General features: G+C 37.1%; 1 protein-coding gene across 3 annotated transcripts in view; it reads right to left on the bottom strand.

Annotated features, from left to right (window-relative positions):
• Nucleotides 1-23,132, bottom strand: part of LOC127668459 (probable ATP-dependent RNA helicase DDX60) — a 124,996-nt gene that overhangs the window by 85,023 nt on the left and 16,841 nt on the right. For all 3 annotated transcript variants that reach the window (XM_052162111.1, XM_052162110.1, XM_052162113.1), the window contains 7 exons: nucleotides 22,187-22,294; nucleotides 21,951-22,017; nucleotides 21,509-21,698; nucleotides 19,688-20,029; nucleotides 16,857-16,973; nucleotides 13,617-13,778; nucleotides 5,848-6,006 (listed from right to left, as the gene is read on the bottom strand). In XM_052162111.1, the coding sequence (XP_052018071.1) occupies nucleotides 5,848-6,006; nucleotides 13,617-13,778; nucleotides 16,857-16,973; nucleotides 19,688-20,029; nucleotides 21,509-21,698; nucleotides 21,951-22,017; nucleotides 22,187-22,190 (1,041 nt within the window). In that variant the 5' untranslated portion in view covers nucleotides 22,191-22,294. The remainder of the gene's footprint in view (nucleotides 1-5,847; nucleotides 6,007-13,616; nucleotides 13,779-16,856; nucleotides 16,974-19,687; nucleotides 20,030-21,508; nucleotides 21,699-21,950; nucleotides 22,018-22,186; nucleotides 22,295-23,132) is intronic.

The following is a 23,132-nucleotide window of genomic DNA, read 5'->3' as shown; positions in this document are numbered from 1 at the left end:
CCAAATCTTTGGGACACAATGAAAGCATTGCTAAGAGGAAGACTCATAGCCCTGAATGCCTCCAAAAAGAAATGGGAGAGAGCATACACTGGCAGCTTAATGGCACAAGTGAAAGCTCTGGAACAAAAAGAAGCTAAATCACCCAGGAGTAGAAGACAGGAAATCATCAAACTCAGGGCTGAAATTAATCAAGTAGAAACAAAGAGAACCATACAAAGAATCAACAAATCCAGGAGCTGGTTCTTTGAGAAAATCAAAAAGATAGATGAACCCTTAGCCAAACTGACCAAAGGGCACAGAGAAAGTATCCAAATTAAGAAAATTAGAGATGAAAAGGGGGATCTAACAACAGAAACTGAGGAAATTCAAAAAAATCATCAGATCTTACTACAAAAGCCTATAATCAACACAACTGGAGAATCTGGAGGAAATGGGCAATTTCCTAGACAGATACCAAATACCAAAATCAAATAAGGACCAAATAGATCATTGAAACAGTCCCATAACCCCTAAAGAAATAGAAGGGGTCATGGAAATCTTCAGGTTCCATGGCACAGGACTAGATGGTTTCAGTGCAGAATTCAATCAGACCCTCAAAGAAGACCTAACACCAATACTCTTCAAACTATTCCACAAAATAGAAACAGAAGGAACACTACCCAACTCCTTCAACTAAGCCACAATTACACTGATGCCAAAACCACACAAAGATCCAACAAAGAAAGAGAACTTCAGACCAATTTCCCTTATGAACATCAATGCAAAAATACTCAATAAAATTCTTGCCCACCGAATCCAAGAACACATAAAAACGATCATCCACCATGATCAAGCAGGCGTTATCCCAGGGATGCAGGGTTGGTTCAATATACGGAAATCCATCAATGCAATCCACTACATAAACAAACTCAAAGAAAAAAACCACATGGTCATTTCATTGGATGCTGAAAAAGCATTTGACAAAATTCAGTATCCTTTCATGCTTAAAGTCTTGGAAAGAACAGGGATTCAAGGCCCATACCTAAACATAGTAAAAGCAATATACAGCAGACTGGTAGCCAACATCAAACTAAATGAAGAGAAACTTGAAGCAATCCCACTAAAATCAGGGACTAGACAAGGCTGCTCCCTCTCTCCATATCTTTTCAATATAGTACTTGAAGTTCTAGCTAGGGCAATTAAACAACATAAGGAGGTCAAAGTGATTCAAATTGGAAAGGAAGAAGTCAAACTATCACTGTTTGCAGATGATATTATAGTCTACCTAAGTGACCCCCCCAAAAAACAAAACAAAACAAAACAAAAAAAAAAAACTCCACTAGAGAACTCCTACAGCTTGATAAACAACTTCAGCAAAGTGGTAGGTCATAAAATCAACTCAAGCAAATCAGTAGCTTCCTATCTCAAAGGATAAGCAGGCTGAGAAAGAAATTAGGGAAATGACACCCTTCACAATAGCCACAAACAGTATAAAATACCTTGGGGTGATTCTGACCAAACAAGAGAAAGATCTGTATGACAAGAACTTCAAGACTCTGAAGAAGGAAATGGAAGAAGACCTCAGAAAATGGAAAAATCTCCCATGCTCATGGATTGGCAGGATTAATATAGTTAAAATGGCCATTTTGCCAAAAGCAATATACAGATTCAATGCAATACCCATCAAAATCCCAACTCAGTTCTTCACAGAGTTAGAAAGAGCAATTCTCAAATTTATCTGGAATAACAAAAAACCCAGGATAGCTAAAACTATTCTCAACAGTAAAAGAACTTCTGAGGGAATCAGTATCCCAGACCTCAAGCAATACTACAGAGCAATAGTGCTAAAAAGTGCATGGTATTGGTACAGTGACAGGCAAATGGACCAATGGAATAGGATTGAAGACCCAGAAATGAACCCACACACCTATGGTCACTTGATCCTTGACAAAGGAGCTGAAAACATCCAGTGGAAAAAAGATAGCCTTTTCAACAAATGGTGCTGGTTCAACTGGAGGTCAACATGCAGAAGAATGTGAATCGATTCATCCATATCTCCTTGTACTAAGCTCAACTCCAAATGGATCAAGAACCTCCACATAAAGCCAGACACTCTGAAGCTAATAGAAAAGAAACTGGGGAAGACCCTTGAGGACATCGGTACAGGGGGAAAGTTCCTGAACAGAACACCAATAGCTTATGCTTTAAGATCAAGAATTGACAAATGGGCCCTCATAAAATTACAAAGTTTCTGTAAGGCAAAAGACACCATCAAAAGGACAAATTGGCAATCAACAAATTGGGAAAAGATCTTCACCAACCCTACATCAGATAGAAGGCTAATATTCAATATATACAAAAAAACTCAAGACGTTAGACCCCAGAAAAACAAATAACCCTATTAAAAAATGGGGTACAGAGCTAAACAAAGAATTTTCACCCGAAGAACTTCAGATGGCTGAGAAGCATCTTAAAAAATGCTCAACTTCATTAGTCATCAGGGAAATGCAAATCAAAACTACCCTGAGATTTCACCTTACACCAGTCAGAATGGCTAAGATTAAAAATTCAGGAGACAGCAGGTATTGGTGAGGATGTGGAGAAAGAGGAACACTCCTCAACTGCTTGTGGGGTTGCAAACTGGTACAACCACTCTGGAAATCAGTCTGGCGGTTCCTCAGAAAACTGGGCACGTCTCTTCTGGAAGATCCTGCTATACCACTCCTGGGCATATACCCAGAGGATTCCCCAGCATGTGATAAGGATACGTGCTCCACTATGTTCATAGCAGCCCTATTTATAATAGCCAGAACCTGGAAAGAACCCAGGTATCCCTCAACAGAAGAATGGATGCAAAAAATGTGGTATATATACACAATGAAGTACTATTCAGCAATTAGAAAAAATGAATTCATGAAATTTTTAGACAAATGGATGGATCTGGAGAACATCATACTAAGTGAGGTACCCCAGTCTTAAAAGATCAATCATGGTATGCACTCACTAATAAGTGGATATTAGCCTAGAAAATTGGAATACCCAAAACATAATCCACACATCAAATGATGTACAAGAAGAATGGAGAAGTGGCCCCTGGTTCTTGAAAGACTCAGTGTAGCAGTATAGGGCAAAACCAGAACAGAGAAGTGGGAAGGGGTGGATGGGAGAAAAGTGGGGAGGAAAGAGGGCTTATGGGACTTTTGGGGAGTGGGGGGCAGAAAAGGGGAAATCATTTGAAATGTAAATAAAAAATATATCAAATAAAAAAAAGAAGCATATAGGACCCAGAAGTAGAGACTCCCTGCCTTTTGTCAGTACCTACACAGAGCCATCTTTACCATGTCTAGTATTTATTGCCTCATAGAACTCTTTAAAAATCCCATTACAACAGCTATGTATGTTCAACAGTGCAGATATTCGATATATCTTGACCCTCATTTGTATGGATATAGGTGTGGTCTGGGTGTGTATAGGTGTGTGAAGGCAACAGAATGACCTCAGAAGTCATTCTGGTATATTCTGCTTTATGTATGTGACAGGGTCTCTACTTAGCCTAGAACTTGACCAAGTAGGCTAGATGGCCAACAAGCGATCTTTCCATCTACCTCTCCTGAGCAATACAAGAGAGCACCTGATTTGATTTTTACATATTGGAGATCACAAAGTCAGGCTCGCGGGCTTTTGAAGCCGAGTGCTTTATCAACTGAACCACTACTCCTGTGCCCTAGGCCTGACCTTTAGTGTCCAACCCCAGGCACATCATGTTAAGATAGTAAATGTAATGAAAGCAATATCAAGAAAAAGTAATGTAACTTAATCACCTCTATTTACACTCAAATCAATACACCTCATGAATGTTCCCCACATCTCCCATGGTGGACTCTGACAGGAGCATTTTGCACGCTCTATCCCTCATTGACTAAGAAAGGGACACTCCCCATGCAGCTGAGCTGCCTTCATTATGTTTACATCATACCTCAGAATGCTATAGAAAAAACATACTCAGAGACACAAGTGTAGAGTGTTCAATAGTCCCTTCCCTAGTCTCTCTAACACCATCAACACTTATATTGCCGAGTAGTCCCCTAATTCCCCCAAACCCAGAGGAATTTTGTATCAACACTATGTGGCCTACACGACAAGTCAAAAATACTTTTCTAAAAAACAAAAGTACCATGAGCATGCTTAAAGCCATTTAGTAGTTGCCCAATGAACTTATGATGAACTTACTCATCCTGACCTATCAGATGCTACATAACTTGTCTCTTACTCCCACTTCATTGGCAACTCCATTTTCTTTTTATCCTTGACACGTTTGATGGACCTCAGTTCCTTGACCATGCTATCTATCTTCAGGACAATCACACAGACTGTTTCTTCTCTAAAAATATGGTTTCTGTCCTCTACCCTTCAGTATCTGGGTCATGTAACTTCTTAGGGGAATCATTGCAAACTTGGTTAGACCTTTTCATTATGAGATTCTAAAATACTCTAGTTCTTCTTTCACAGTAATTATTCAATGTGCCTTCTCTATAAAATATAGCTGTTTGAAAGAGTTGGGTGTGGATAATGAAGAATGATTTCCTCACTCTGTCTCTAGGTTGGAAGAGCACATTTTCTAATTCCATTGCACATAAGACACTTTCCTTGACTAGATTAAGATCCTAAAAATAAGTACATATACATAATCCACATTATGTGTATATGTGTGCGTGTGCATACACACACATGTATATATAAAGAGATGTAACTAGTAGTCATTAAAGATGATACCATATAATATTGGAAAGAAAATATGAAAATGTTAAAAGAAAAATATATGTATATCCCTAGAAACCCTACTCTTGACAGTCCAAAAGTGAACAGGGAAACCTAAGTAAAGAACAGAAGCACATTGAAAAGATGTGCTATGTAAGTTTTGAGATTTTTGGGCCACAATGGGAGTCAGTAGTAATTCAACAGATATTTCTTTAACTCATAAAAAAAAAGAAAGGCACTGAGCCACCAACCAGGCAGCATACATGAGCTGGTCTTAGGCCCCCAACACATATACAGCAGAGTACTGCCTGGTCTGCCTTCAGTGAAATAAGACACACCTAACCCTTGAATAGATTGAAATATAATAATAAAAAGAAAGAACAAAAGAAACTTGAAAAAAAGAATTTTTTTTGAGACAAGGTCTGACTGTGAAGCCAAGGTTGCTGAGCCTGAACAGTGTAACACACACTAGCCATGACCTTGCAACGCTCCTCCTGCCCCAAGCTCATAAGTGCTGGGATTACAGCATATCCACTGTATGATGGATACATACATCCATCATATCCACTGTAAATTCATTTTCAAATTTAGTGTATGCAATGTTTCAGTTTTCCCACAGAAAAATCTGTGCATTTAAAATGAAGAAGATAAACTGAAGGGTTAACAGGTTCTAACACAAGATTGGCATGGAAGACTCAAGAGAAATTTTTGCTTTCAGTTTTCCTAAGGTCTCCGTATTATCTCTACCCATAACCTGTAACAGAAAAAAAATTTGAAGCATTGTATTAATATCCTCAGCTCCTTCTCAACATATAATATGATGGTCACTGGGAACTTCCTAGCTAGTCACATAAAACCTTGATCCTGACAAGAATTTAAAGAAGGAAAACCTCTAGAAGCTCCTCCTGGGGTTGGATACATACCACGATTCTTGTTATTGCTACCTAATACAGTTGTTAAATCTAATCCAAGTGAATGATTTAAGCAAGCTGACCTTTGAAGACCTCAACATTTAACACTATGCTATATAAATCTGCCACAAAGGTTATTGTGATTTTTATGTATCAGTTATTCAAAACAGAAGAATGAGTGAATGAAGATTATATTTACCATTTTTAAAACAGTCTTGAGGTCCTGAATCCAACGAGAAGTGATGAATCTTGAGCGAGCTCTCTGGGAGAGAGGTAAATGGAGCAGAAAAGCCACACTGAGGCAATGTAGTTTACAAAAGTCTTCCACGTCCTTCAGGGTTAAGCAATTATCTGTTTTCTGAAGGAAATAATGATGGTGAGTGGAGAACGGTAGGCTGGGAGAGTACACACTCAGTTTTCAGAAGTACAAACTCTGTAACCAAGCTCTCTGTGTGCGAATTCCACAGCCACACATTCTCTACTTCAGAGTCAGTATGCACCCAGACACTAGGCTGCATTTACACATGCTTGAAATAAAGGAGAAAGGAAGTTTCGAGTTTTGTAGAGTTGGCATTGGCATGATTCAGTATTTCAGGGACACCATGTTTAAGCTAATAAACCAGGTGATAAAGGAAAGGTTTCACAGGACCTTGGGTGGTTGGGCCTACATGATAAGTACTCTCTTCTATCCATATATCATATTCTAAGGCAAATACTATGAACTAGCAGCATGAAGTCAGCAGGCTAACGATGTATCTAAAAGGTGTAGCTGTGGAATGGAATATGGAGCAGACACCATAGGAGAAGGATGACATCATCCTATAGTCAAACATTTTCGGCTCGTTGGAGGAGCAAGAAGACTTCATGGGAGATCTACAGGATGAGAACAGGGAGAGAGAAGAGGGCTTATGGGATTTTCAGGGAGGGGGGATCCAGGAAAGGGAAAATCATTTGAAATGTAAATAAAGAATATATCGGGTGCACCCAACCAACCACTATTCTTTGTTCCCTCTTTATAACTGGACTAATGCCCGTGCTATCTTCGCTGCCTGTTGGAGCAGAAAGGTAGGACCAGGTACTGAGATATCCCAAGTTTAAGAACTCTGGGGGCGCAAACGGCCACTGGTCAGCCTGCGCCCAGGACATGGGCAGCTAGGGGGTTCATCTGTGTGCTAGCCTGTCACAGAGCCTGTGTCCTACGTAGGGATGGGCACAGGGAGTGACTCCCTGCCACCATCTTCACTGCCTGTCAGAGCAAAAAGGCAGCACCAGGTACTGAGATATCATGAGCTTAAGATCTCTGGAGGTGCAAACCTCCAGAGGTCTGCCTGTGCCCAGGATCTGGGCAACTATGTGATTCGTCTGTGTGCCAGCCTGTCATGGGACCTGTACCCTACATGGGGATCAGCACAGGGAGTGACTCCTCGCCACCATCTTCACTGCCTGAGCAGACAGGGAGCACCAGGTTCACTGACACAGCCCAAGTATAACATTGCTTGGGGCAAGACACAGCAGGACTCCAACAGGCACACAAGAGTAGGGCAGTACAACAGCAATCTGTGCCAGGGAAACCCAGTCAGCCAGTGTTGCAGAAATAGCCTTACAGGCTCAAAGGAGGTTGAAGTGCCAGCCAGTGACAACAAGACCAACTAACACCAGTGAGAACTAGATGGCAAAAGGCAAACGTAGGAATGTTACTAACAGAAATCAAGGCAATATGGCAGCATCTGAACCCAATTCTCCATTAACAGCAAGTCCTAGATACCCCAACACACCAGAAAAACAAGATTTGGATCTAAAATCACTGGTCATGATGCTGTTACAGGAACACATGAAGGACATGAATAAATCTCTTAAAGAAAATCAGGAGAAACGGATCAAAAGTTAGAATCCCTTACAAGGGAAACACAAAGATCATTAAAAGAAATTTAGGAGAATATGGGTCAAAAGATAGAAGCCAATAAGGAGGAAACGCAAAAAAATCACTTAAAGAAATAGAAGAGAACTTTGGTCAACAAGCTGAGGTCATGAAAGAAGAAACACAAAAATCTCTTAAAGAATTACAGGAAAACACAAACAAACAAATGAATGAGCTGAGCAAAACGATCCAGGATCTAAAAACAGAAGTAGAAACAACTAAGAAATCGCAAAGGGAGACAACTTTGGAGATAGAAAACCTTGGGAAGAAGTCAGAGGCCATAGATGCAAATATCAACAACAGAATACAAGAGATAGAAGAAAGAATCTCAGATGCCGAAGATAACATAGAAACTATGGACTCAACAATAAAGAAAATGCAAAATGCAAAAAGCTTGTAACCCAAAACATCCAGGAAATCCAGGACACAATGAGAAGACCAAACCTAAGGATTATAGTCATAGATGAGAGTGAATATTTACAACTTAAAGGGCCAGCAAATATCTTCAACAAAATTATGGAAGAAAACTTCCCTAACCTAAAGAGAGAGATGGCCATGAATATACAAGAAGCCTACAGAACTCCAAACAGACTGGACCAGAACAGAAATACCTACAGTCACATAATAATCAAAACCCCAAATGTACTAAACAAAGAAAGAATATTAAAGGCAGTAAGAGAAAAAGGCCAAGTAACATATAAAGGAAGACCTATCAGAATTACACCAGACTTCTCACCAGAGACCATGAAAGCTAGAAGATCTTGGGCAGATCTCATGCAGACCCTAAGAGAACACAAATGCCAACCAAGACTACTATACCCAGAAAAGTTCTCAGTCATTATAGATGGAGAAACCAAGATATTCCATGACAAAACGAAATTTACACAATATCTTTCCACAAACCCAGCCCTACAAAGAATAATAGGAGGAAAACTCCAATACAAGGAGGGAAAATACACCCTGGAAAAAGCAAGATAGTTACCTTATTTCATCAAACCCAAAAGAAGATAACCACTCAAATATAAAATTAACATAAAAAATGACAGGAAGCAATGATCATTATTCGTTAATATCTCTTAACATCAATGGACTCAATTCCCCAATAAAAAGAAATAGACAGACTGGACACCTAAACAGGACTCTACATTTTGCTGCCTACAGGAAACACACCTCAGTGTCAAAGACAAACACTACCTTAGAGTAAAAAGCTGGAAGACAATTTTACAAGAAAATGGTCTCAGGAAACAAGCTGGAGTAGCCATTCTAATATCAGATAAAATTGACTTTCAACCTAAAGTCATCAAAAAAGACAAGGAAGGACACTTCCTAAAGGTCAAAGAAAAAAAATCGACCAAGAAGAACTCTCAATACTGAACATCTATGCTCCAAATGCAAGGGTACCCTCATTCATAAAGGAAACTTTACTAAAGCTCAAAATACACATTGCACCTAACACAATAATTGTGGGTGACTTCAACACCCCACTTTCCTCAATGGACTGATCAGGAAAACAGAAACTAAACAGGGACACAGTGAAACTAATTGAAGCTTTGGACCAATTAGATTTAACAGATATATATAGAACATTTTATCCTAAAGCAAAAGAATATAGCTTTTTCTCAGCACCTCATGGTACCTTCTCCAAAATCAATTATATAATTGGTTACAAGACAGACCTCAACAAATATAAGAAGATCGAACTAATCCCATGCCTCCTATCAGATCGCTATGGAGTAAAAGTGGTCTTCAATAGCAACAAAAACAACAGAAAGCCCTCATACACATGGAAACTGAACAATACTCTACTCAATGATACCTTGCTCAAAGAAGAAATAAAGAAAGAAATCAAAGACTTTTTAGAATTTAATGAAAATGAAGGCACAACATATCCAAATCTATGGGACACAATGAAAGCAGTGCTAAGAGGAAAACTCATAGCCCTGAGTGCCTCCAAAAAGAAAATGGAGAGAGCATACACTAACAGCTTAATGACACACCTGAAAGCCTGGAACAAGAAGAAGATAATTCACCCAGGAGGAGAAGAAGACAGGAAATCATCAAACTCAGGACTGAAATCAATCAAGTAGAAACAAACAGAACCATACAAAGAATCAACAAAACCAGGAGTTGGTTGTTTGAAAAAATCAACGAGATAGCGAAACCCTTAGCTAGACTAAGCAAAGGGCACAGAGACAGTATCCAAATTAACAAAATTAGAAATGAAAAGGGAGTTATATCATCAGAAACTGAGGAAGTTCAAAAAATTATCAGATCCTACTACAAAAGCTTATACTCAACAAAACTGGAAAATCTGGAGGAAATGGACAATTTCCTAGACAGATACCAAATACCAAAATTAAATCAGGATTAAACAGATCATCTAAACAGTCCCATAACTCCTAAAGAAATAGAAGGGGTCATAGAAAGCCTTACAACCAAAAAAAGAACAGGACCAGATGGTTTTAGTGCAGAATTCTATCAGACCTTCAAAAAGGACTTATCACCAATACTTTTCAAACTATTCCACAAAAAAGAAACAGAAGGAAAACTACCCAACTCATTCTATGAAGCCACAATTGTGCTGATATCAAAACCACACAAAGATCCAACAAAGAAAGAGAACTTCAGGCCAATTTCCCTTATGAATATTGATGCAAAAATACTAAATAAAATTCGTGCCCACTGAATCCAAGAACACATCAAAACAGTCATCCACCACGATCAAGTAGGCTTCATCCCAGGGATGCAGGGTTGGTTCAATATAAGGAAATCCATCAGTGCAATCCACTACATATACAAACTCAATGAAAAAAAAAACACATGGTCATTTCATTGGATGCTGAAAAAGCATCTGACAAAATTCAGCATCCTTTCATGCAAAAAGTCTTGAAAAGAACAGAAATTCAAGGCCCATATCTAAACATCGTAAAAGCAATATACAGCAAACCGATAGCCAACATCAAACTAAATGGAAAGAGGCTTGAAGGAATCCCACTAAAATCAAGGATTTGCCCCCCTCTCTCCACATCTTTTCAATACAGTTTTTGAAGTCCTAGCTAAAGCAATTAGACAACATAAGGAGGTCAAGGTGATACAAATTGGAAAGGAAGAAGTAAAACTATCACTATTTGCAGATGATATGATAGTATACTTAAGTGACCCAAAAAACTCCACCAGAGAACTCCTACAGCTGATAAACGTCAGCAAAGTGGCTGATTACAAAATCAACTCAAGCAAATCAGTAGCCTTCCTATACTGAAAGGATAAACAGACTGAGAAAGAAATTAGGGAAATGACACCCTTCACAATAGCCACAAACAACATAAAGTATCTTGGTGTGACTCTAATCAAACAAATGAAAGATTTATACGAAAAGAACTTCAGGTCTCTTAAGAAGGAAATCAAAGAAGACCTCAGAAAATAGAAAAATCATCCATGCTCATGGATTGGCAGAATTAATATAGTTAAAATGGCCATCTTGCCAAAAGCAATCTACAGATTCAATGCAATCCCCATCAAAATCCCAACCCAGTTCTTCATAGAGTTAGAAAGAACAATTCTCAAATTCATCTGGAATCACAAAAAAAAAACAAACAAACAAACAAAAAAAAAAAAAACAGGATAGCTAAAACTATTCTCCATAGTAAAAGAACTTCTGGGGGAATCAGTATCCCAGACCTCAAACATTACTATAGAGCAATAGTGATTTAAAAAAAAAACTGCATGGTATTGGTACAATGACAGGCAAATGGATCAATGTAATAGGATTGAAGACCCAGAAATGAACCCACACACCTATGGTCACTTGATCTTTGACAAAGGAGCTGAAAACATCCAGTGGGAAAAAGATAACCTTTTCAACAAATGGTGCTGGTTCAATTGGAGGTCAGCATGCAGAAGAATGCAAATTGATCCATTCTTTTCTCCTTGTACTAAGCTCAAGTCCAAGTGGATCAAGGACCTCTACCTAAAACCTGACACACTGAAACTAACAGAAAAGAAACTGGGGAAGACCCTTGAGGACATGGGCACAAGTGAAAATTTCCTGAACAGAACACCAATAGCTTATGCTCTAAGATCAAGTATTGACAAATGGGACCTCATAAAATTACAAAGTTTCTGTAAGGCAAAAGACACTGTCAAAAGGACAAAACGTCAACCAACAGATTGGGAAAAGATCTTCACCAACCCTAAATCCGGCAGAGGGCTAATATCCAATATATACAAAGAACTCAAGAAGTTAGACCCCAGAGAACCAAATAACCCTACTAAAAACTGGGGTACAGAACTAAACAAAGAATTTTCACCTGAAGAAGTTCAGATGGCTGAGAAGCACCTTAAGAAACATTCAACATCATTAATCATCAGGGAAATGCAAATCAAAACAACCCTGAGATTTCACCTCACACCAGTCAGAATGGCTAAGGTTAAAAACTCAGGAGACAGCAGGTGTTGGCGAGGATGTGGAGAAAGAGAAACACTCCTCTACTGCTGGTGGGATTGCAAGATGGTACAACCACTTTGGATTTCAGTCTGGTGGTTCCTTAGAAAACTGGACATGACACTTCTGGAGGTCCCGGCTATACCTGTCCTGGGCATATACCCAGAGGATTCTCCAGCATGCAATAAGGACACATGGTTCACTATGTTCATAGCAGCCTTATTTATAATAGGGAGAAGCTGGAAAGAACCCAGATGTCCCTCAGTGGAGAAATGGCTACAGAAAATGTGGTATATTTACACAATGGAATACTACTCAGCAATTAATCAAATTCTTAGGCAAATGGTTGGAACTGGAAAATATCTTCCTAAGTGAGATAACCCAATCACAAAAGAATACACATGGAATGCAATCTCTGATAAGTGGATATTAATCAGTGCAGAAGCTCTGAATTCTCAAGACATAATTAGCATATCAAATGATACCCAAGAAGAAGGAAGGAGAGCTCCCTGGTTCTGAAAAGACTTGAACCAGCATTGTAGGGGAGTACCAGAACAGAGAAATGGGAGGGGGGTGATTGGGAAATGAGCAGAGGGAAGAGGGCTTATGAGACCTATGGGGGGGGGGGGGGTAGAACCAGGAAAGGGGAAAGCATTCGGAATGTAAACAAAGATTATAAAAATAAAAAAATTTCAAAAAAAATCGAATAAAAAATAAAATAAATAAATTTTAAAAATATTAAAAAAGTAGTTCCAAAGAGGAAAGTTTGACTTACTATCATGATTTTGGGATGATTGAAAATAGGATGCCTAAATGTGTTACAAAGGATTCATTAAAAATTATATTTAAGGAGATACTACTAAGCAAATATTAAAAACATGTCCTTGTCCATTTCTGAAATCAAGAAAGTTAATAGTATTCTTCAGCTGAGATTCCATAGTACTCAGATCACATATAACATGGTATGTGCACCTGTGTGTTTACCTATGTGCCCATGAGCACATATATGCAAAGATGAATGTTTTGTCATAGTTAAAGCTCAACTGGCTACTAGATTCTTGACCCTTTTTACAATAAAGACACCTAAGAACAGTAGTCCCTCCCCAGCTAGTAGGGTACCACAATGTGATAGTATATTTTAAAGTCAGTAAGAACTTTCCACAAGATAAATCTGAATTCAATCTACATTATTATTTAATAACTTGCATTGGAGGACTGTTACTTTCAAAAGCCTTAGGTCAGTTCTTTAAAATATGGACTAGAAATAGCATGCCTATCTTACAAAGCTTTCCTGAGCATTTCATGCACTGTGCACAGAAAAAGTCGAAAGCATGTAGTAGGTAGTTTCTCTTTTGCCTGCCTGTGGGTGACTTAGGCTAAATAGATCCGTACATGAAAAACCTGTCTGTTACACTCTACATTGGTGGAGAGAATAGTTCTTTATTACAGGAATTGTAGGGATTTTCCTGGTTTTGAAGTTCATATAAACAAGAGAAAAATCCTAGGGCCACATGCGGAAAATGGTAGGTAAAAAATAATAAAAAAGCAACAGTAGAAATCAATAGTGTATCCAGGTGTAACAACGTGTATCCCAGTGTAACAACCACACCTGTTTGACTTCGGATGTCTCCACAGATGCTCCCTTCTCTCTGTTTTCTAAGTAGCAGTGGTACATTTCCAAGAAGAGAGAACATGAGGTGACACAAAAGACACGTCGGATGTCAGACCCTTCTGGCCAGAGTTGCTGCAGCAGACATACAGTTTGACATACCTGGAAGAGTAGAAAATGGTAATAGGTCACAGCATGTAGAAAACTATATTCATTCATCACTGATTGTATAGTAAGAAATGGGTTGACATGGAAACTGCAGCTATTTTCACTAAAAAAAAAAATGAGCAAAAGTTTTGAGCAATAAAATTATTTTAAAACATTTTTACAAAAGTGTTAACCAATACATACACATAAAATCAACAAGAAAATCTATGACTCTTTAAATACTTATTCTCTAATAAAACACAAAAAAATGAGATAACAGGAAAAAATTAAATTCTTTAGTAATATAACAATTGCAGGGTTTTTTATTTTCATGTTATAAAGTGCTTTTTCATCATTTAATACTTTAATAACAGTTTCAGAAATTAAGGTATGCCACTCCTCATGTTTTCCTAACGAAGTTATAAGCAGGCAAAGGTTCAGGTAAAGGCATAGGACAATACATTGAATTGCCACTCAATATACGAATATTTCTCATTCAAGTTCTAAAGAGCTAAACTAAAGGAACAATCCAAAATCTGTCCAAAGACAGGCACGAAGGTGTTCACAAGAGAATTATTTGTAAAAGCAAACGGTCAAACCATTAATGTTTGGCATTCAAGGAATATGTCCATATGCCCATAAAATAACACTTGTAAGAATTTTAATGAAATCACAAAATAAGTATGCAATAATTTAGAAAAGTAACTAAAAGGGTGTATGTCAAGCATAACTTGACTACTGTAAAATACATTGATGTCACTTAAAAGATATAGTAAAAATATGTGAGTCTTGCATCTATACATAGCCTACACATAATAATAAGGAAAAATATTGAGAATATCAAGATCATCATATTCTTGAATCTAAATGCTACATTTCTATTGATTAAATTTACAGATATCCTGTATTCCCATGTGAATCAAGGCACTGGGTTACTTAAAAAAATTTTATGCATTCTAGACTTTCTTTTTTATTATTTTTTGGTAATGAATATTTGTCCATATGTCTATATGTGAACCCTGAGAGTCCTGGCTTCCCATGGAAGTCAGAAACAGATCCCCTGGGACTGGAGTACAAATGGAGTGTGAGCTGCTATGTGGGTACTAGACATGGACCCTGGATCTTCTGCAAAAGAGTTAGTTCTCTTATCACTGAGTGAAACTCTCCAGACACTTTCTTAAAAGACCTGTGTGTACAGTGTAGGTAATCTACAGGATTACAAGCAACACATGTCATAGCAATCAACTTTCTGAAAGTGTTGAGTGCTTATATGGGTATTCTGCACAAAATTACCTCTTTTGCATTAGTTAAAAAAAGAAAATAACAGTTCTGGAAAACAACAATGCAGAATGTGGGTAAAAAGGGAGAAATATGATAGGACAGCTGAAGAAGATGTCCAGTTCCCCGTCATACTTGTAGTGCTCCAAAACCTTGCAAGAATAAAAACGAGTGAATTAGAACAATCACAAGAAATACTGAATCTGCCCTAGATATGCAAATGAAATTTTTAAAGAAATTTTTTCATCAGGAATTTGTAATCATCTTTTTATTATTTTTAGATTTATTCATTTTTTGTTAAGTGTGAGTGTATTGCCTGCACATACGCATGCTGGATACCCACCAGTGTCAGCAAGGGGCATCATATCTCCTTTTACTGGAGTTATGGATGGTTGTGAACCACCATGTAAGTGCTGACATCTCTGAGAGAGTAGCCACTGCTCTTAACCACTGTCCCACCATTCCTGTCCCAGATTTAAATTTTCTATTAAGTCATTCATGTGAAAAAAAAAAAGACAGACTGAATTTATGTAATTTCTTTAAAATTACATAATAATAAAAACAGTAAATATAACAGACTATGAAATATAGTGAAAATTATTGTGTGCTATATCAAAATCTATGTAATGCAATGGAAGCAGTGTTCAGAGAAAAATCCTAACACTAAACAACATTTAACAGCAAAAGTGAGAAGAGGCTATTCTTAAAAAAAAAAAATAGATGAAAGAAACAAGAAAATCAAAAGTAAAAGACAAAGATCGTAACCTAAGAAAATGAAAGTCTATATAGCTAATTCAAACTCAAGCTGAAATTATAGAAACATGGTTAAACTAGTAAGAGAAATGACAAATGTATGAAGTAAAAATAGGCAAGAGAGTAACACTGAGTCAGAAAAGAACTGCAAAGTTTATTTAAAGTCTATTTCAGAAACTTCGATAGAAACAACTTGAAAAGGTAAAGTTGCTAATTTCCTGGAACAAACTATAAAACTGATTCTCTCAGAATTAGTAGGCTTAAGTAAACCAATATCCATGAACCACAAAAGATGACTAAGAAAACACCCAAACAAATATACAGCAAGTTTAAATAGAGAATTTCAAAGAGGCCTGAATAATTCCAATGATCTAGACAGTATCCAGAATATTAAAAAAGAACTAACATTTTAATAATTTCCATGAGGCACATAAAACCTTACAAACAAATATTATACAATACAAAAAATGAAAACTAATGCATCCCAATGCCAACCAAGGCAAAGATTGAACAGGAAGTACAGCAAACAGAACCCAAGACCATATTAACAAAACAAGACACCATGATGAAATATATGTATACCAGGATGCAGTTATTAGAAAATGTGTTAAGGCAATGTGACAAAAAGAAAGCTAAGGGACTATGGGACTGTAGTATTGTGCTATATGTATACTAATATGTTCGTGATATAATAAACAATAGGAAAAGCTCAGGGTCCTTACACCAGAGTCTAGACACATTTATATCTTAGTCCTACTTCAAAGGGGAGACATTTATTTATAAGCTGATCAGGAACAGGGGAAAGGCAGCTAGTATTTTTCATACTTTCTACGGTTACAGTAGTCCTATTATTATATCCATTACACCAGAGAAACCCTGAAAACTTGCTGATCTCAAACAAGGTGAAATGATAGGACTTATATACAAAGTTATATCCTGACATTCATACACACAGCACATGGGCTTATGCATACACACACACACATACACACAAACACACATACACACACACTTTTAAAAAAGATAGTTCAACTAAAAATGTGTTTTTTCAAGTTCTATTACCTCCTCTTCCATATCATTGAATTTTAAATCTCCAAATAGACGCGTTAAAGCCGTATCTCTGCAATTTTTCAAATGTTGAATCAGGCTTTTGTAAACAATCATAATCAGTCTCTCATACTGCAAAACAAAGTATGAAAACTGTCATAAATAAATTTATTATTTCCCAATGACAAAACTGAGAAACTTAAGATACAATCATATTAAAACGCAGTTCTCAATTTAAAATTTACACTAATGGAAATGAGGATGGCCAGCAATGTTTACAATGCATTGCCAAGCAATACTTGTTTATCTTTCCTTTTAAAATAGCACCTTATCTTAGAAGTTTCACAAAGGTAGAAATAATGTAAAATAATATAAAATATACAATTCAACGGCTTAGAAAATCGACCATCATTATAATGTAACATATTTGCAAACCTCCCCTCCAAAAAAAATTCAGTGTGTTTCACTAGGACAAATTTCAACCAGGCACCTAAAATGAGACTATAATCTCTCCCCACAGGCATCAGTGTCACTGTAAACAGTTTTAGCCAACAGTTTCAATGGCACTGCATTTTAAATTCTATTTCAAGTAGGCCTCAAATTGGTTAATGTTGAAGGATTTTTGTTCACACTGTGAAACCCAAGATTGTATTGTGTACTGGAAAATCCGATTTCTAGTTATGATGTGGGTCAGCCGTAGCATATACCTTTAATACCTCTGCTGACACACAAACATGCCCTTAGTACATACTTTTAATCCCAAACATTGAAAGTCAAATTAGTTTGAAGCAGCCATGTTTAAAAGTGATGAATGATTGAGTGGCAGACAAAGTGTCGAATCAGAGAAAGCTCTGACAGAATAGGATCTTCCCAACTCTCGTAATAGAAATGGAAAGATACCTGAGGGACAGTGCAGAAAGAGAGAGAGAGAGAGAGAGAGAGAGAGAGAGAGAGAGAGTTTTACTGGGACAGTTGTACAGAGACAGGTTTCAGAGAGAGAGAGAGAGAACAAGCCAGATACAGGTGAAGACAGAATAAGGAGGAGCCAGAAGATTAGCTCAGTTAGTTTGGGTCCAATCAGAGCAATTCAGAAGCCAGGTTCAATCAGTCAGCTTGGAGAGGAGTTTGAGCCAGAATAGCTGAATTGAATCGGCCAATCAGAGATCAGAAATAACTAAGAAGGAATGATCTTATTCAACAGTAAGTCTCAGAGGCTGAAAACATTCTAGGTCTAGATTATAATATATTGGGCCCTGAAGCTTCCAGGACTAGACCTAGAATACCAGAAAGAGGCAGTAATCCCCTAAGACCAAAATGAGAATTTTTATAGGTGAATAAAAGTTACTTTTACAGGTTAATGTAAAAAAAAAAAAAAAAAAAAAAAAAAAACTTCTTTAAGATGAATGTTAATGAAATAATTTATAAATTATTTTATAAATAAAACCCTCCATTAAAATTTATTCTAGGCAGAGTTTTCTCAGAACTCAGATGCAGAAACTGCTGTCAACAGAATATTATAAACTCAGGCTGGGTATAGTGGCACATGCCTTTAATCCCAGCACTCACGGATACAGAGGAAAGTGGATCTTCATTAATTCTAAGCCTTCCTGAGCTACACAGTGAGCTCTGGTCAATGAAAAGAAAAAAGAATTACAACATAAATTCTGTAGTTAATACTTCCCCTAGGTTTAAAAATAGAGCCCAGGCCTGTTACTGCTCACAGTTAGCAGAGTTAGGAAAACTTTAATGATAGGAATCCTAACAAAAGCAAAATAAACTATCCCATCATGTCACAAAACCATTTGCATATATGCAAATGCATGATGATAAATATGATGTAATTCTCAAAGAGGGACACATATTAACTGGTTCTAAAGCTAAGCTACTTTGATATAAGATATGAAATAATACCTGTATGCAAAATCACCTTAACTAGTAAAATAATAAGCAAGTTAGATTTATGTATAAAGTCTGCATACATGCTTTACTCTGAAAAATTCAACAAATTACTTCTCAAATACACCAATATAGAAAATAATATTGATTGTTTGAAAAGCAAATGATTGAATGAAGTTATTTATAAAGAAATAAATCCATTTGTCTTTTCCTTCTTTACGCTCCAGTGTGTTCTCATTGAAGATAACCACAGAATCTATCATTTCACTACTAGATCTCAGCAACAGAGACATACCTTAGTCTCCAATTTCATGTCTTTTATTAACTTGTATTTCGCATACACAATGTTAGGGCAAATGGGACAGGGTGATATTGCTTCTCATAACATTTCTATTCTATCCTACTACTCACTCGGTGTTGATTTTGAACAGGCTATTTATTCAAGCATCTTCTATTTCGTTATCTTCAAATTTAGATGATTCTTATGCTTGCCTCAAGGGATTTTGGTAATGGTCAAATGTGAATAATCCATGGATTAAGAACTACTGTATAACAAGGAGTACCTGAAAACGTCTCTATGTTGTTAGTATTAATTCGTTGTTATTGCTATTAAGCTGTATATATTCCTATTAAATCTATAATACTTTCTTTATTGCAGGTAGAGTCAATATTGAATCAAGAAGTATTTTTTTAAGATTTATTTAAGTTTTAGTTGTGTGTGTATGTGTGTGTCCATCTGTCTGTCTGTCTGTAAGTATATGCATGTAAATATGGTACATGCAGAAGCCAGAGGAGTCAAATCCCCTTGGAGCTGAAGCTATAGGCAGTTGTGAACTACCCAACATGGGTGTAAGACTAATATGCACTCTTAAATCGCTGAGCCATCTTCCCTGAATTAATTTAGAAATGTTTATAAAATTCTAGAACACGGCCTTTTAGATATACATTACCTTCTTGAAAAACATCTGCTTTTCATGTGAGCTTTGCATAAAGTATGCATAAAGACGGAGGATGTCAGACATCTGCCCTGAGAAGAGGACAATATTGACCTTTGCTGCCCAGGCCTGAATGACTACAAAGTTGAAGAAATGTGTTTGCAGGTTGTTCACACCCTCATCTGCCAGTATCAAGAAATATGGGCAACTCTGCTCCAAGCGAATGCTCCACTCTTCTGACAAGCAGTTAGAAAACGTAGTCCACACGTCAATGGTGGTATTCTTCTGAAGATGCAGAATTAAAGCAGTTCTCAGTGTCAAAAGTTCAGGGACACTGAAGTATGCATACTCAGCGTCCTACAGCAGAGGAGGTAAAGTATGTTATTTGAAAAGTATCATTTTGTATTTTACTAGTTTACTCAGTTAACACATAGCATTAAGGTCACTGAAGAAATATAATACAGCATTTGGTTTTTTTGGTTTTTTTTTTCTGTCCTATAGTCAGTAAATTGACACTAGAATTTTGCTGTATCACAAATGTATTATATTATCACAAATGTATTCTGTAATCACACTTTGGACTTAAGAATATGGGTGCCCTGAAAAGAGCATGGTACTCAGAGTTCACCACACTCTGCCTTCCTGTATTATAATTGTTCTCCCATCCTACCTCACTTCAAGAAGACCAAGTGCAGAAAAACTATGAAAATAGTAATCTGCAAGTGTAAATTTTCTGAAATTGGAAACTAAAGAGGAACTCGTTATTCTAGAGAATAATTCCAGGCTGCAAAAACATTTCTTAAATAGCATGAGTTTTTCTCAGCAAACCAAAATTTATACAACCAAACTGTAAACAGAGATCAGAACCCTGGCTCCTTGTGCAAAATTCTGCTGGCCAGCAATGCTCAGAAATCTACACTAACGTGAGTTCCAAACTAAACTAACCCATGCCCAAGTCCTGCTAACTGTTCTAACTAAAAGATATGGTTAGAAGATATGGTAGCAGGTACATATACCTGTATTTGAAATTGTCCAAATTGTATTAATTAGACCAAATATGGTATTCTCTCATAAGTATTTTTGACAAAGCATAGAATACCAAAGTAGAGTTAGTTAGTTTGTGTAGGCTCAAATACACCCAACAACGCACTCTAATAAATTGCCTGCTGAGTTTGGAAGGCAGAATATTTCTCAGATGGAGGACTAGAACTGAGGCCTCTGTTGAGAATTTCATCTATTCTTGTGACTCTGTATCTGTTCAGTAAACACTACAAATACCTCATTGCACATGACAAAATAATCTAATTGTGTTTATTCTTGAATACTGCAATGCTAGGATGTTGGGTTTTTTCTCTTCTTCCCTTTAAATTTTCTGACTTTGTTTTGTTCTTGTTTGGTTTTGGTTTGTCTTGTCCTGTTTCTTTTTGGTACTGGAAATTGAACCCACAGTCTTGCATGCATAGGCAAATCCCCACCAAGCTGCATTTTCAGATTTTTTTTTTTAAGAGAGACTTTTCAAGACTCACTGCAAGAGGTTCAAGCAGGCTTCAAACTTCAATCCTCCTGACCTTAACCTCCAAACCATTTTCTGCCCTTTTAAAAATACATTTTACTTTGCAAGCAGAAATGAAAACATTTACAAAATTTTATAAAACCAATTTTAGCCGTAGCTGGATGTGGTAGTGCACACCTGAAATCTTTTCACTTGGGAGGTAGAGACAAGAGGATCGTTGAGTCCAAGGTCAGCTTCGCCAATAAGAGACCTTGTCTCTAATTAATTAAGTGAATTCCGGTTTTAGTCTTTAGAGATTCAATAACTCAGCTGGTCTGTATTACCTTGAAGAAAACTATGGCAAATTGTCCTCCTTTGCTAATAACATCCAACAGGTAGCGCTCAACCTTGTAGAAAAAGTGGAGACTCTGTCCTGGCTCAAGTGACTTCTCACACACACAGGTGATGAGCAAGGAGTCGCCGTCAATCAGAAAGAACTCCGATTCGACAAAATCATTGAATAAACTGGAATAGCTAAAACAACGACAAAACAGAATTATAACAAAATCCAAATGGAGGACAGCATACCCCCAAACAGGTGTGGTGCTGTTGCTGCATTATCATTAATCTCCTACATTATTGAATATACAGTTACATATAATTACATGTCTCTATCCATGGAGACATATACAGATTAAAACCGTATAAGGCTAAATAACTCTACAGGAAAGGGGAATATTACACATGATTTCAAAACTCTGGATTACTGCAAAAAAAATTACTTACTCAGCTTTTGGCATAGCTTCCAAGATTAAATTTGACATTATTTCTGAAAACCTTGTGTATTTTTTTTCTGAAAAAAAAAAGGAAAGAGAATGGATGATTTTAGTCAGTCTTTAAGGAAGCTCTTTCTTGTTATTTGAGAAATAAAGAGTGATTCAGTTATTTTAATATGTAAACTATTTAATCTGTACACCATATATTTTATAATGCTATAAACAGTATTTTGAATCAAAAATTACCCATTTTTGCTGATATCTGTGCTTCCAACCTGAACTGGGAAATATTAAAAATGTAAATATCCTTTTTTCTGTTTCCTCTCAATGGTCATTAGTAATGAAATGGCGTATCTGCAAAGAAAGAGAAAACTGATCAACTTTCCTATCAACAGAAGTGCCCAGAATGACTATATCTTTTACAAAAAAATAAGCAGTAGGAATACAAAAATGAGCACATTCTATGTGAGCTCTGTTCTCCAGGAACAAAAACCAAGAAAACAACCATTAATCACATAATTGTATATGCAATATGGAACAGTTACAAAGGAGACCAAGTCAAAGATGTGAGACAGTTCCCTAAAAAAAAATCAATGGCCAAGAAGAGTTCTAAAGGATTAAACAAGAATTAGATTAGACAAAACAAAGGAAAGGAAAGTTCCAGGCAGGGAAGAGAAGAACATCATATGTTACATATGCAATGGCCTGTAGCATGAAGGAATGAAGCCCGAACCAGGTGTCTGTAAAGAGCCAGGAGTCTGGAGTGCAGAGTGAGAGAAAGCCTTTGATGTTCAAGAGAGGCACCAAAGCTTGCAGAGCCTTTGAGCATGCATTATAGTTAGTTACTAAAGATTTGAAGGAGGTGTGAAGGCAACTGCATTTTGGAGAGATTACTCCAGCACAGTACAGGGGCAGGAATAATATTCTTGCCGCTGCTGGGCAGAGTAACAATGGCAGCTTGGTGTAATCACAGGTTATCGGAAGGTTGAGGTAATAAGGCTGGAAAGGTGTGAGTTTATTTGATGGCTGTTAAAAGGTAAGGAGGACACAGATTGACAACAAATCAAATCAGGGTAGAGAAGTGGGCTGTCAAGGATGACTCTGAAGGTTCTGATTCAGGGAACAGAGATGCTTACATAGGTAAGAGGGCTTGTTACGAAAGCATGAGGAACTGAGTTCAAAATGCCAGCAC

The sequence above is a fragment of the Apodemus sylvaticus genome, chromosome 18, assembly GCF_947179515.1.
Source record: "Apodemus sylvaticus chromosome 18, mApoSyl1.1, whole genome shotgun sequence".
Lineage (NCBI taxonomy): Eukaryota > Metazoa > Chordata > Mammalia > Rodentia > Muridae > Apodemus > Apodemus sylvaticus.
This window is presented reverse-complemented; position numbering and strand designations above follow the sequence as displayed.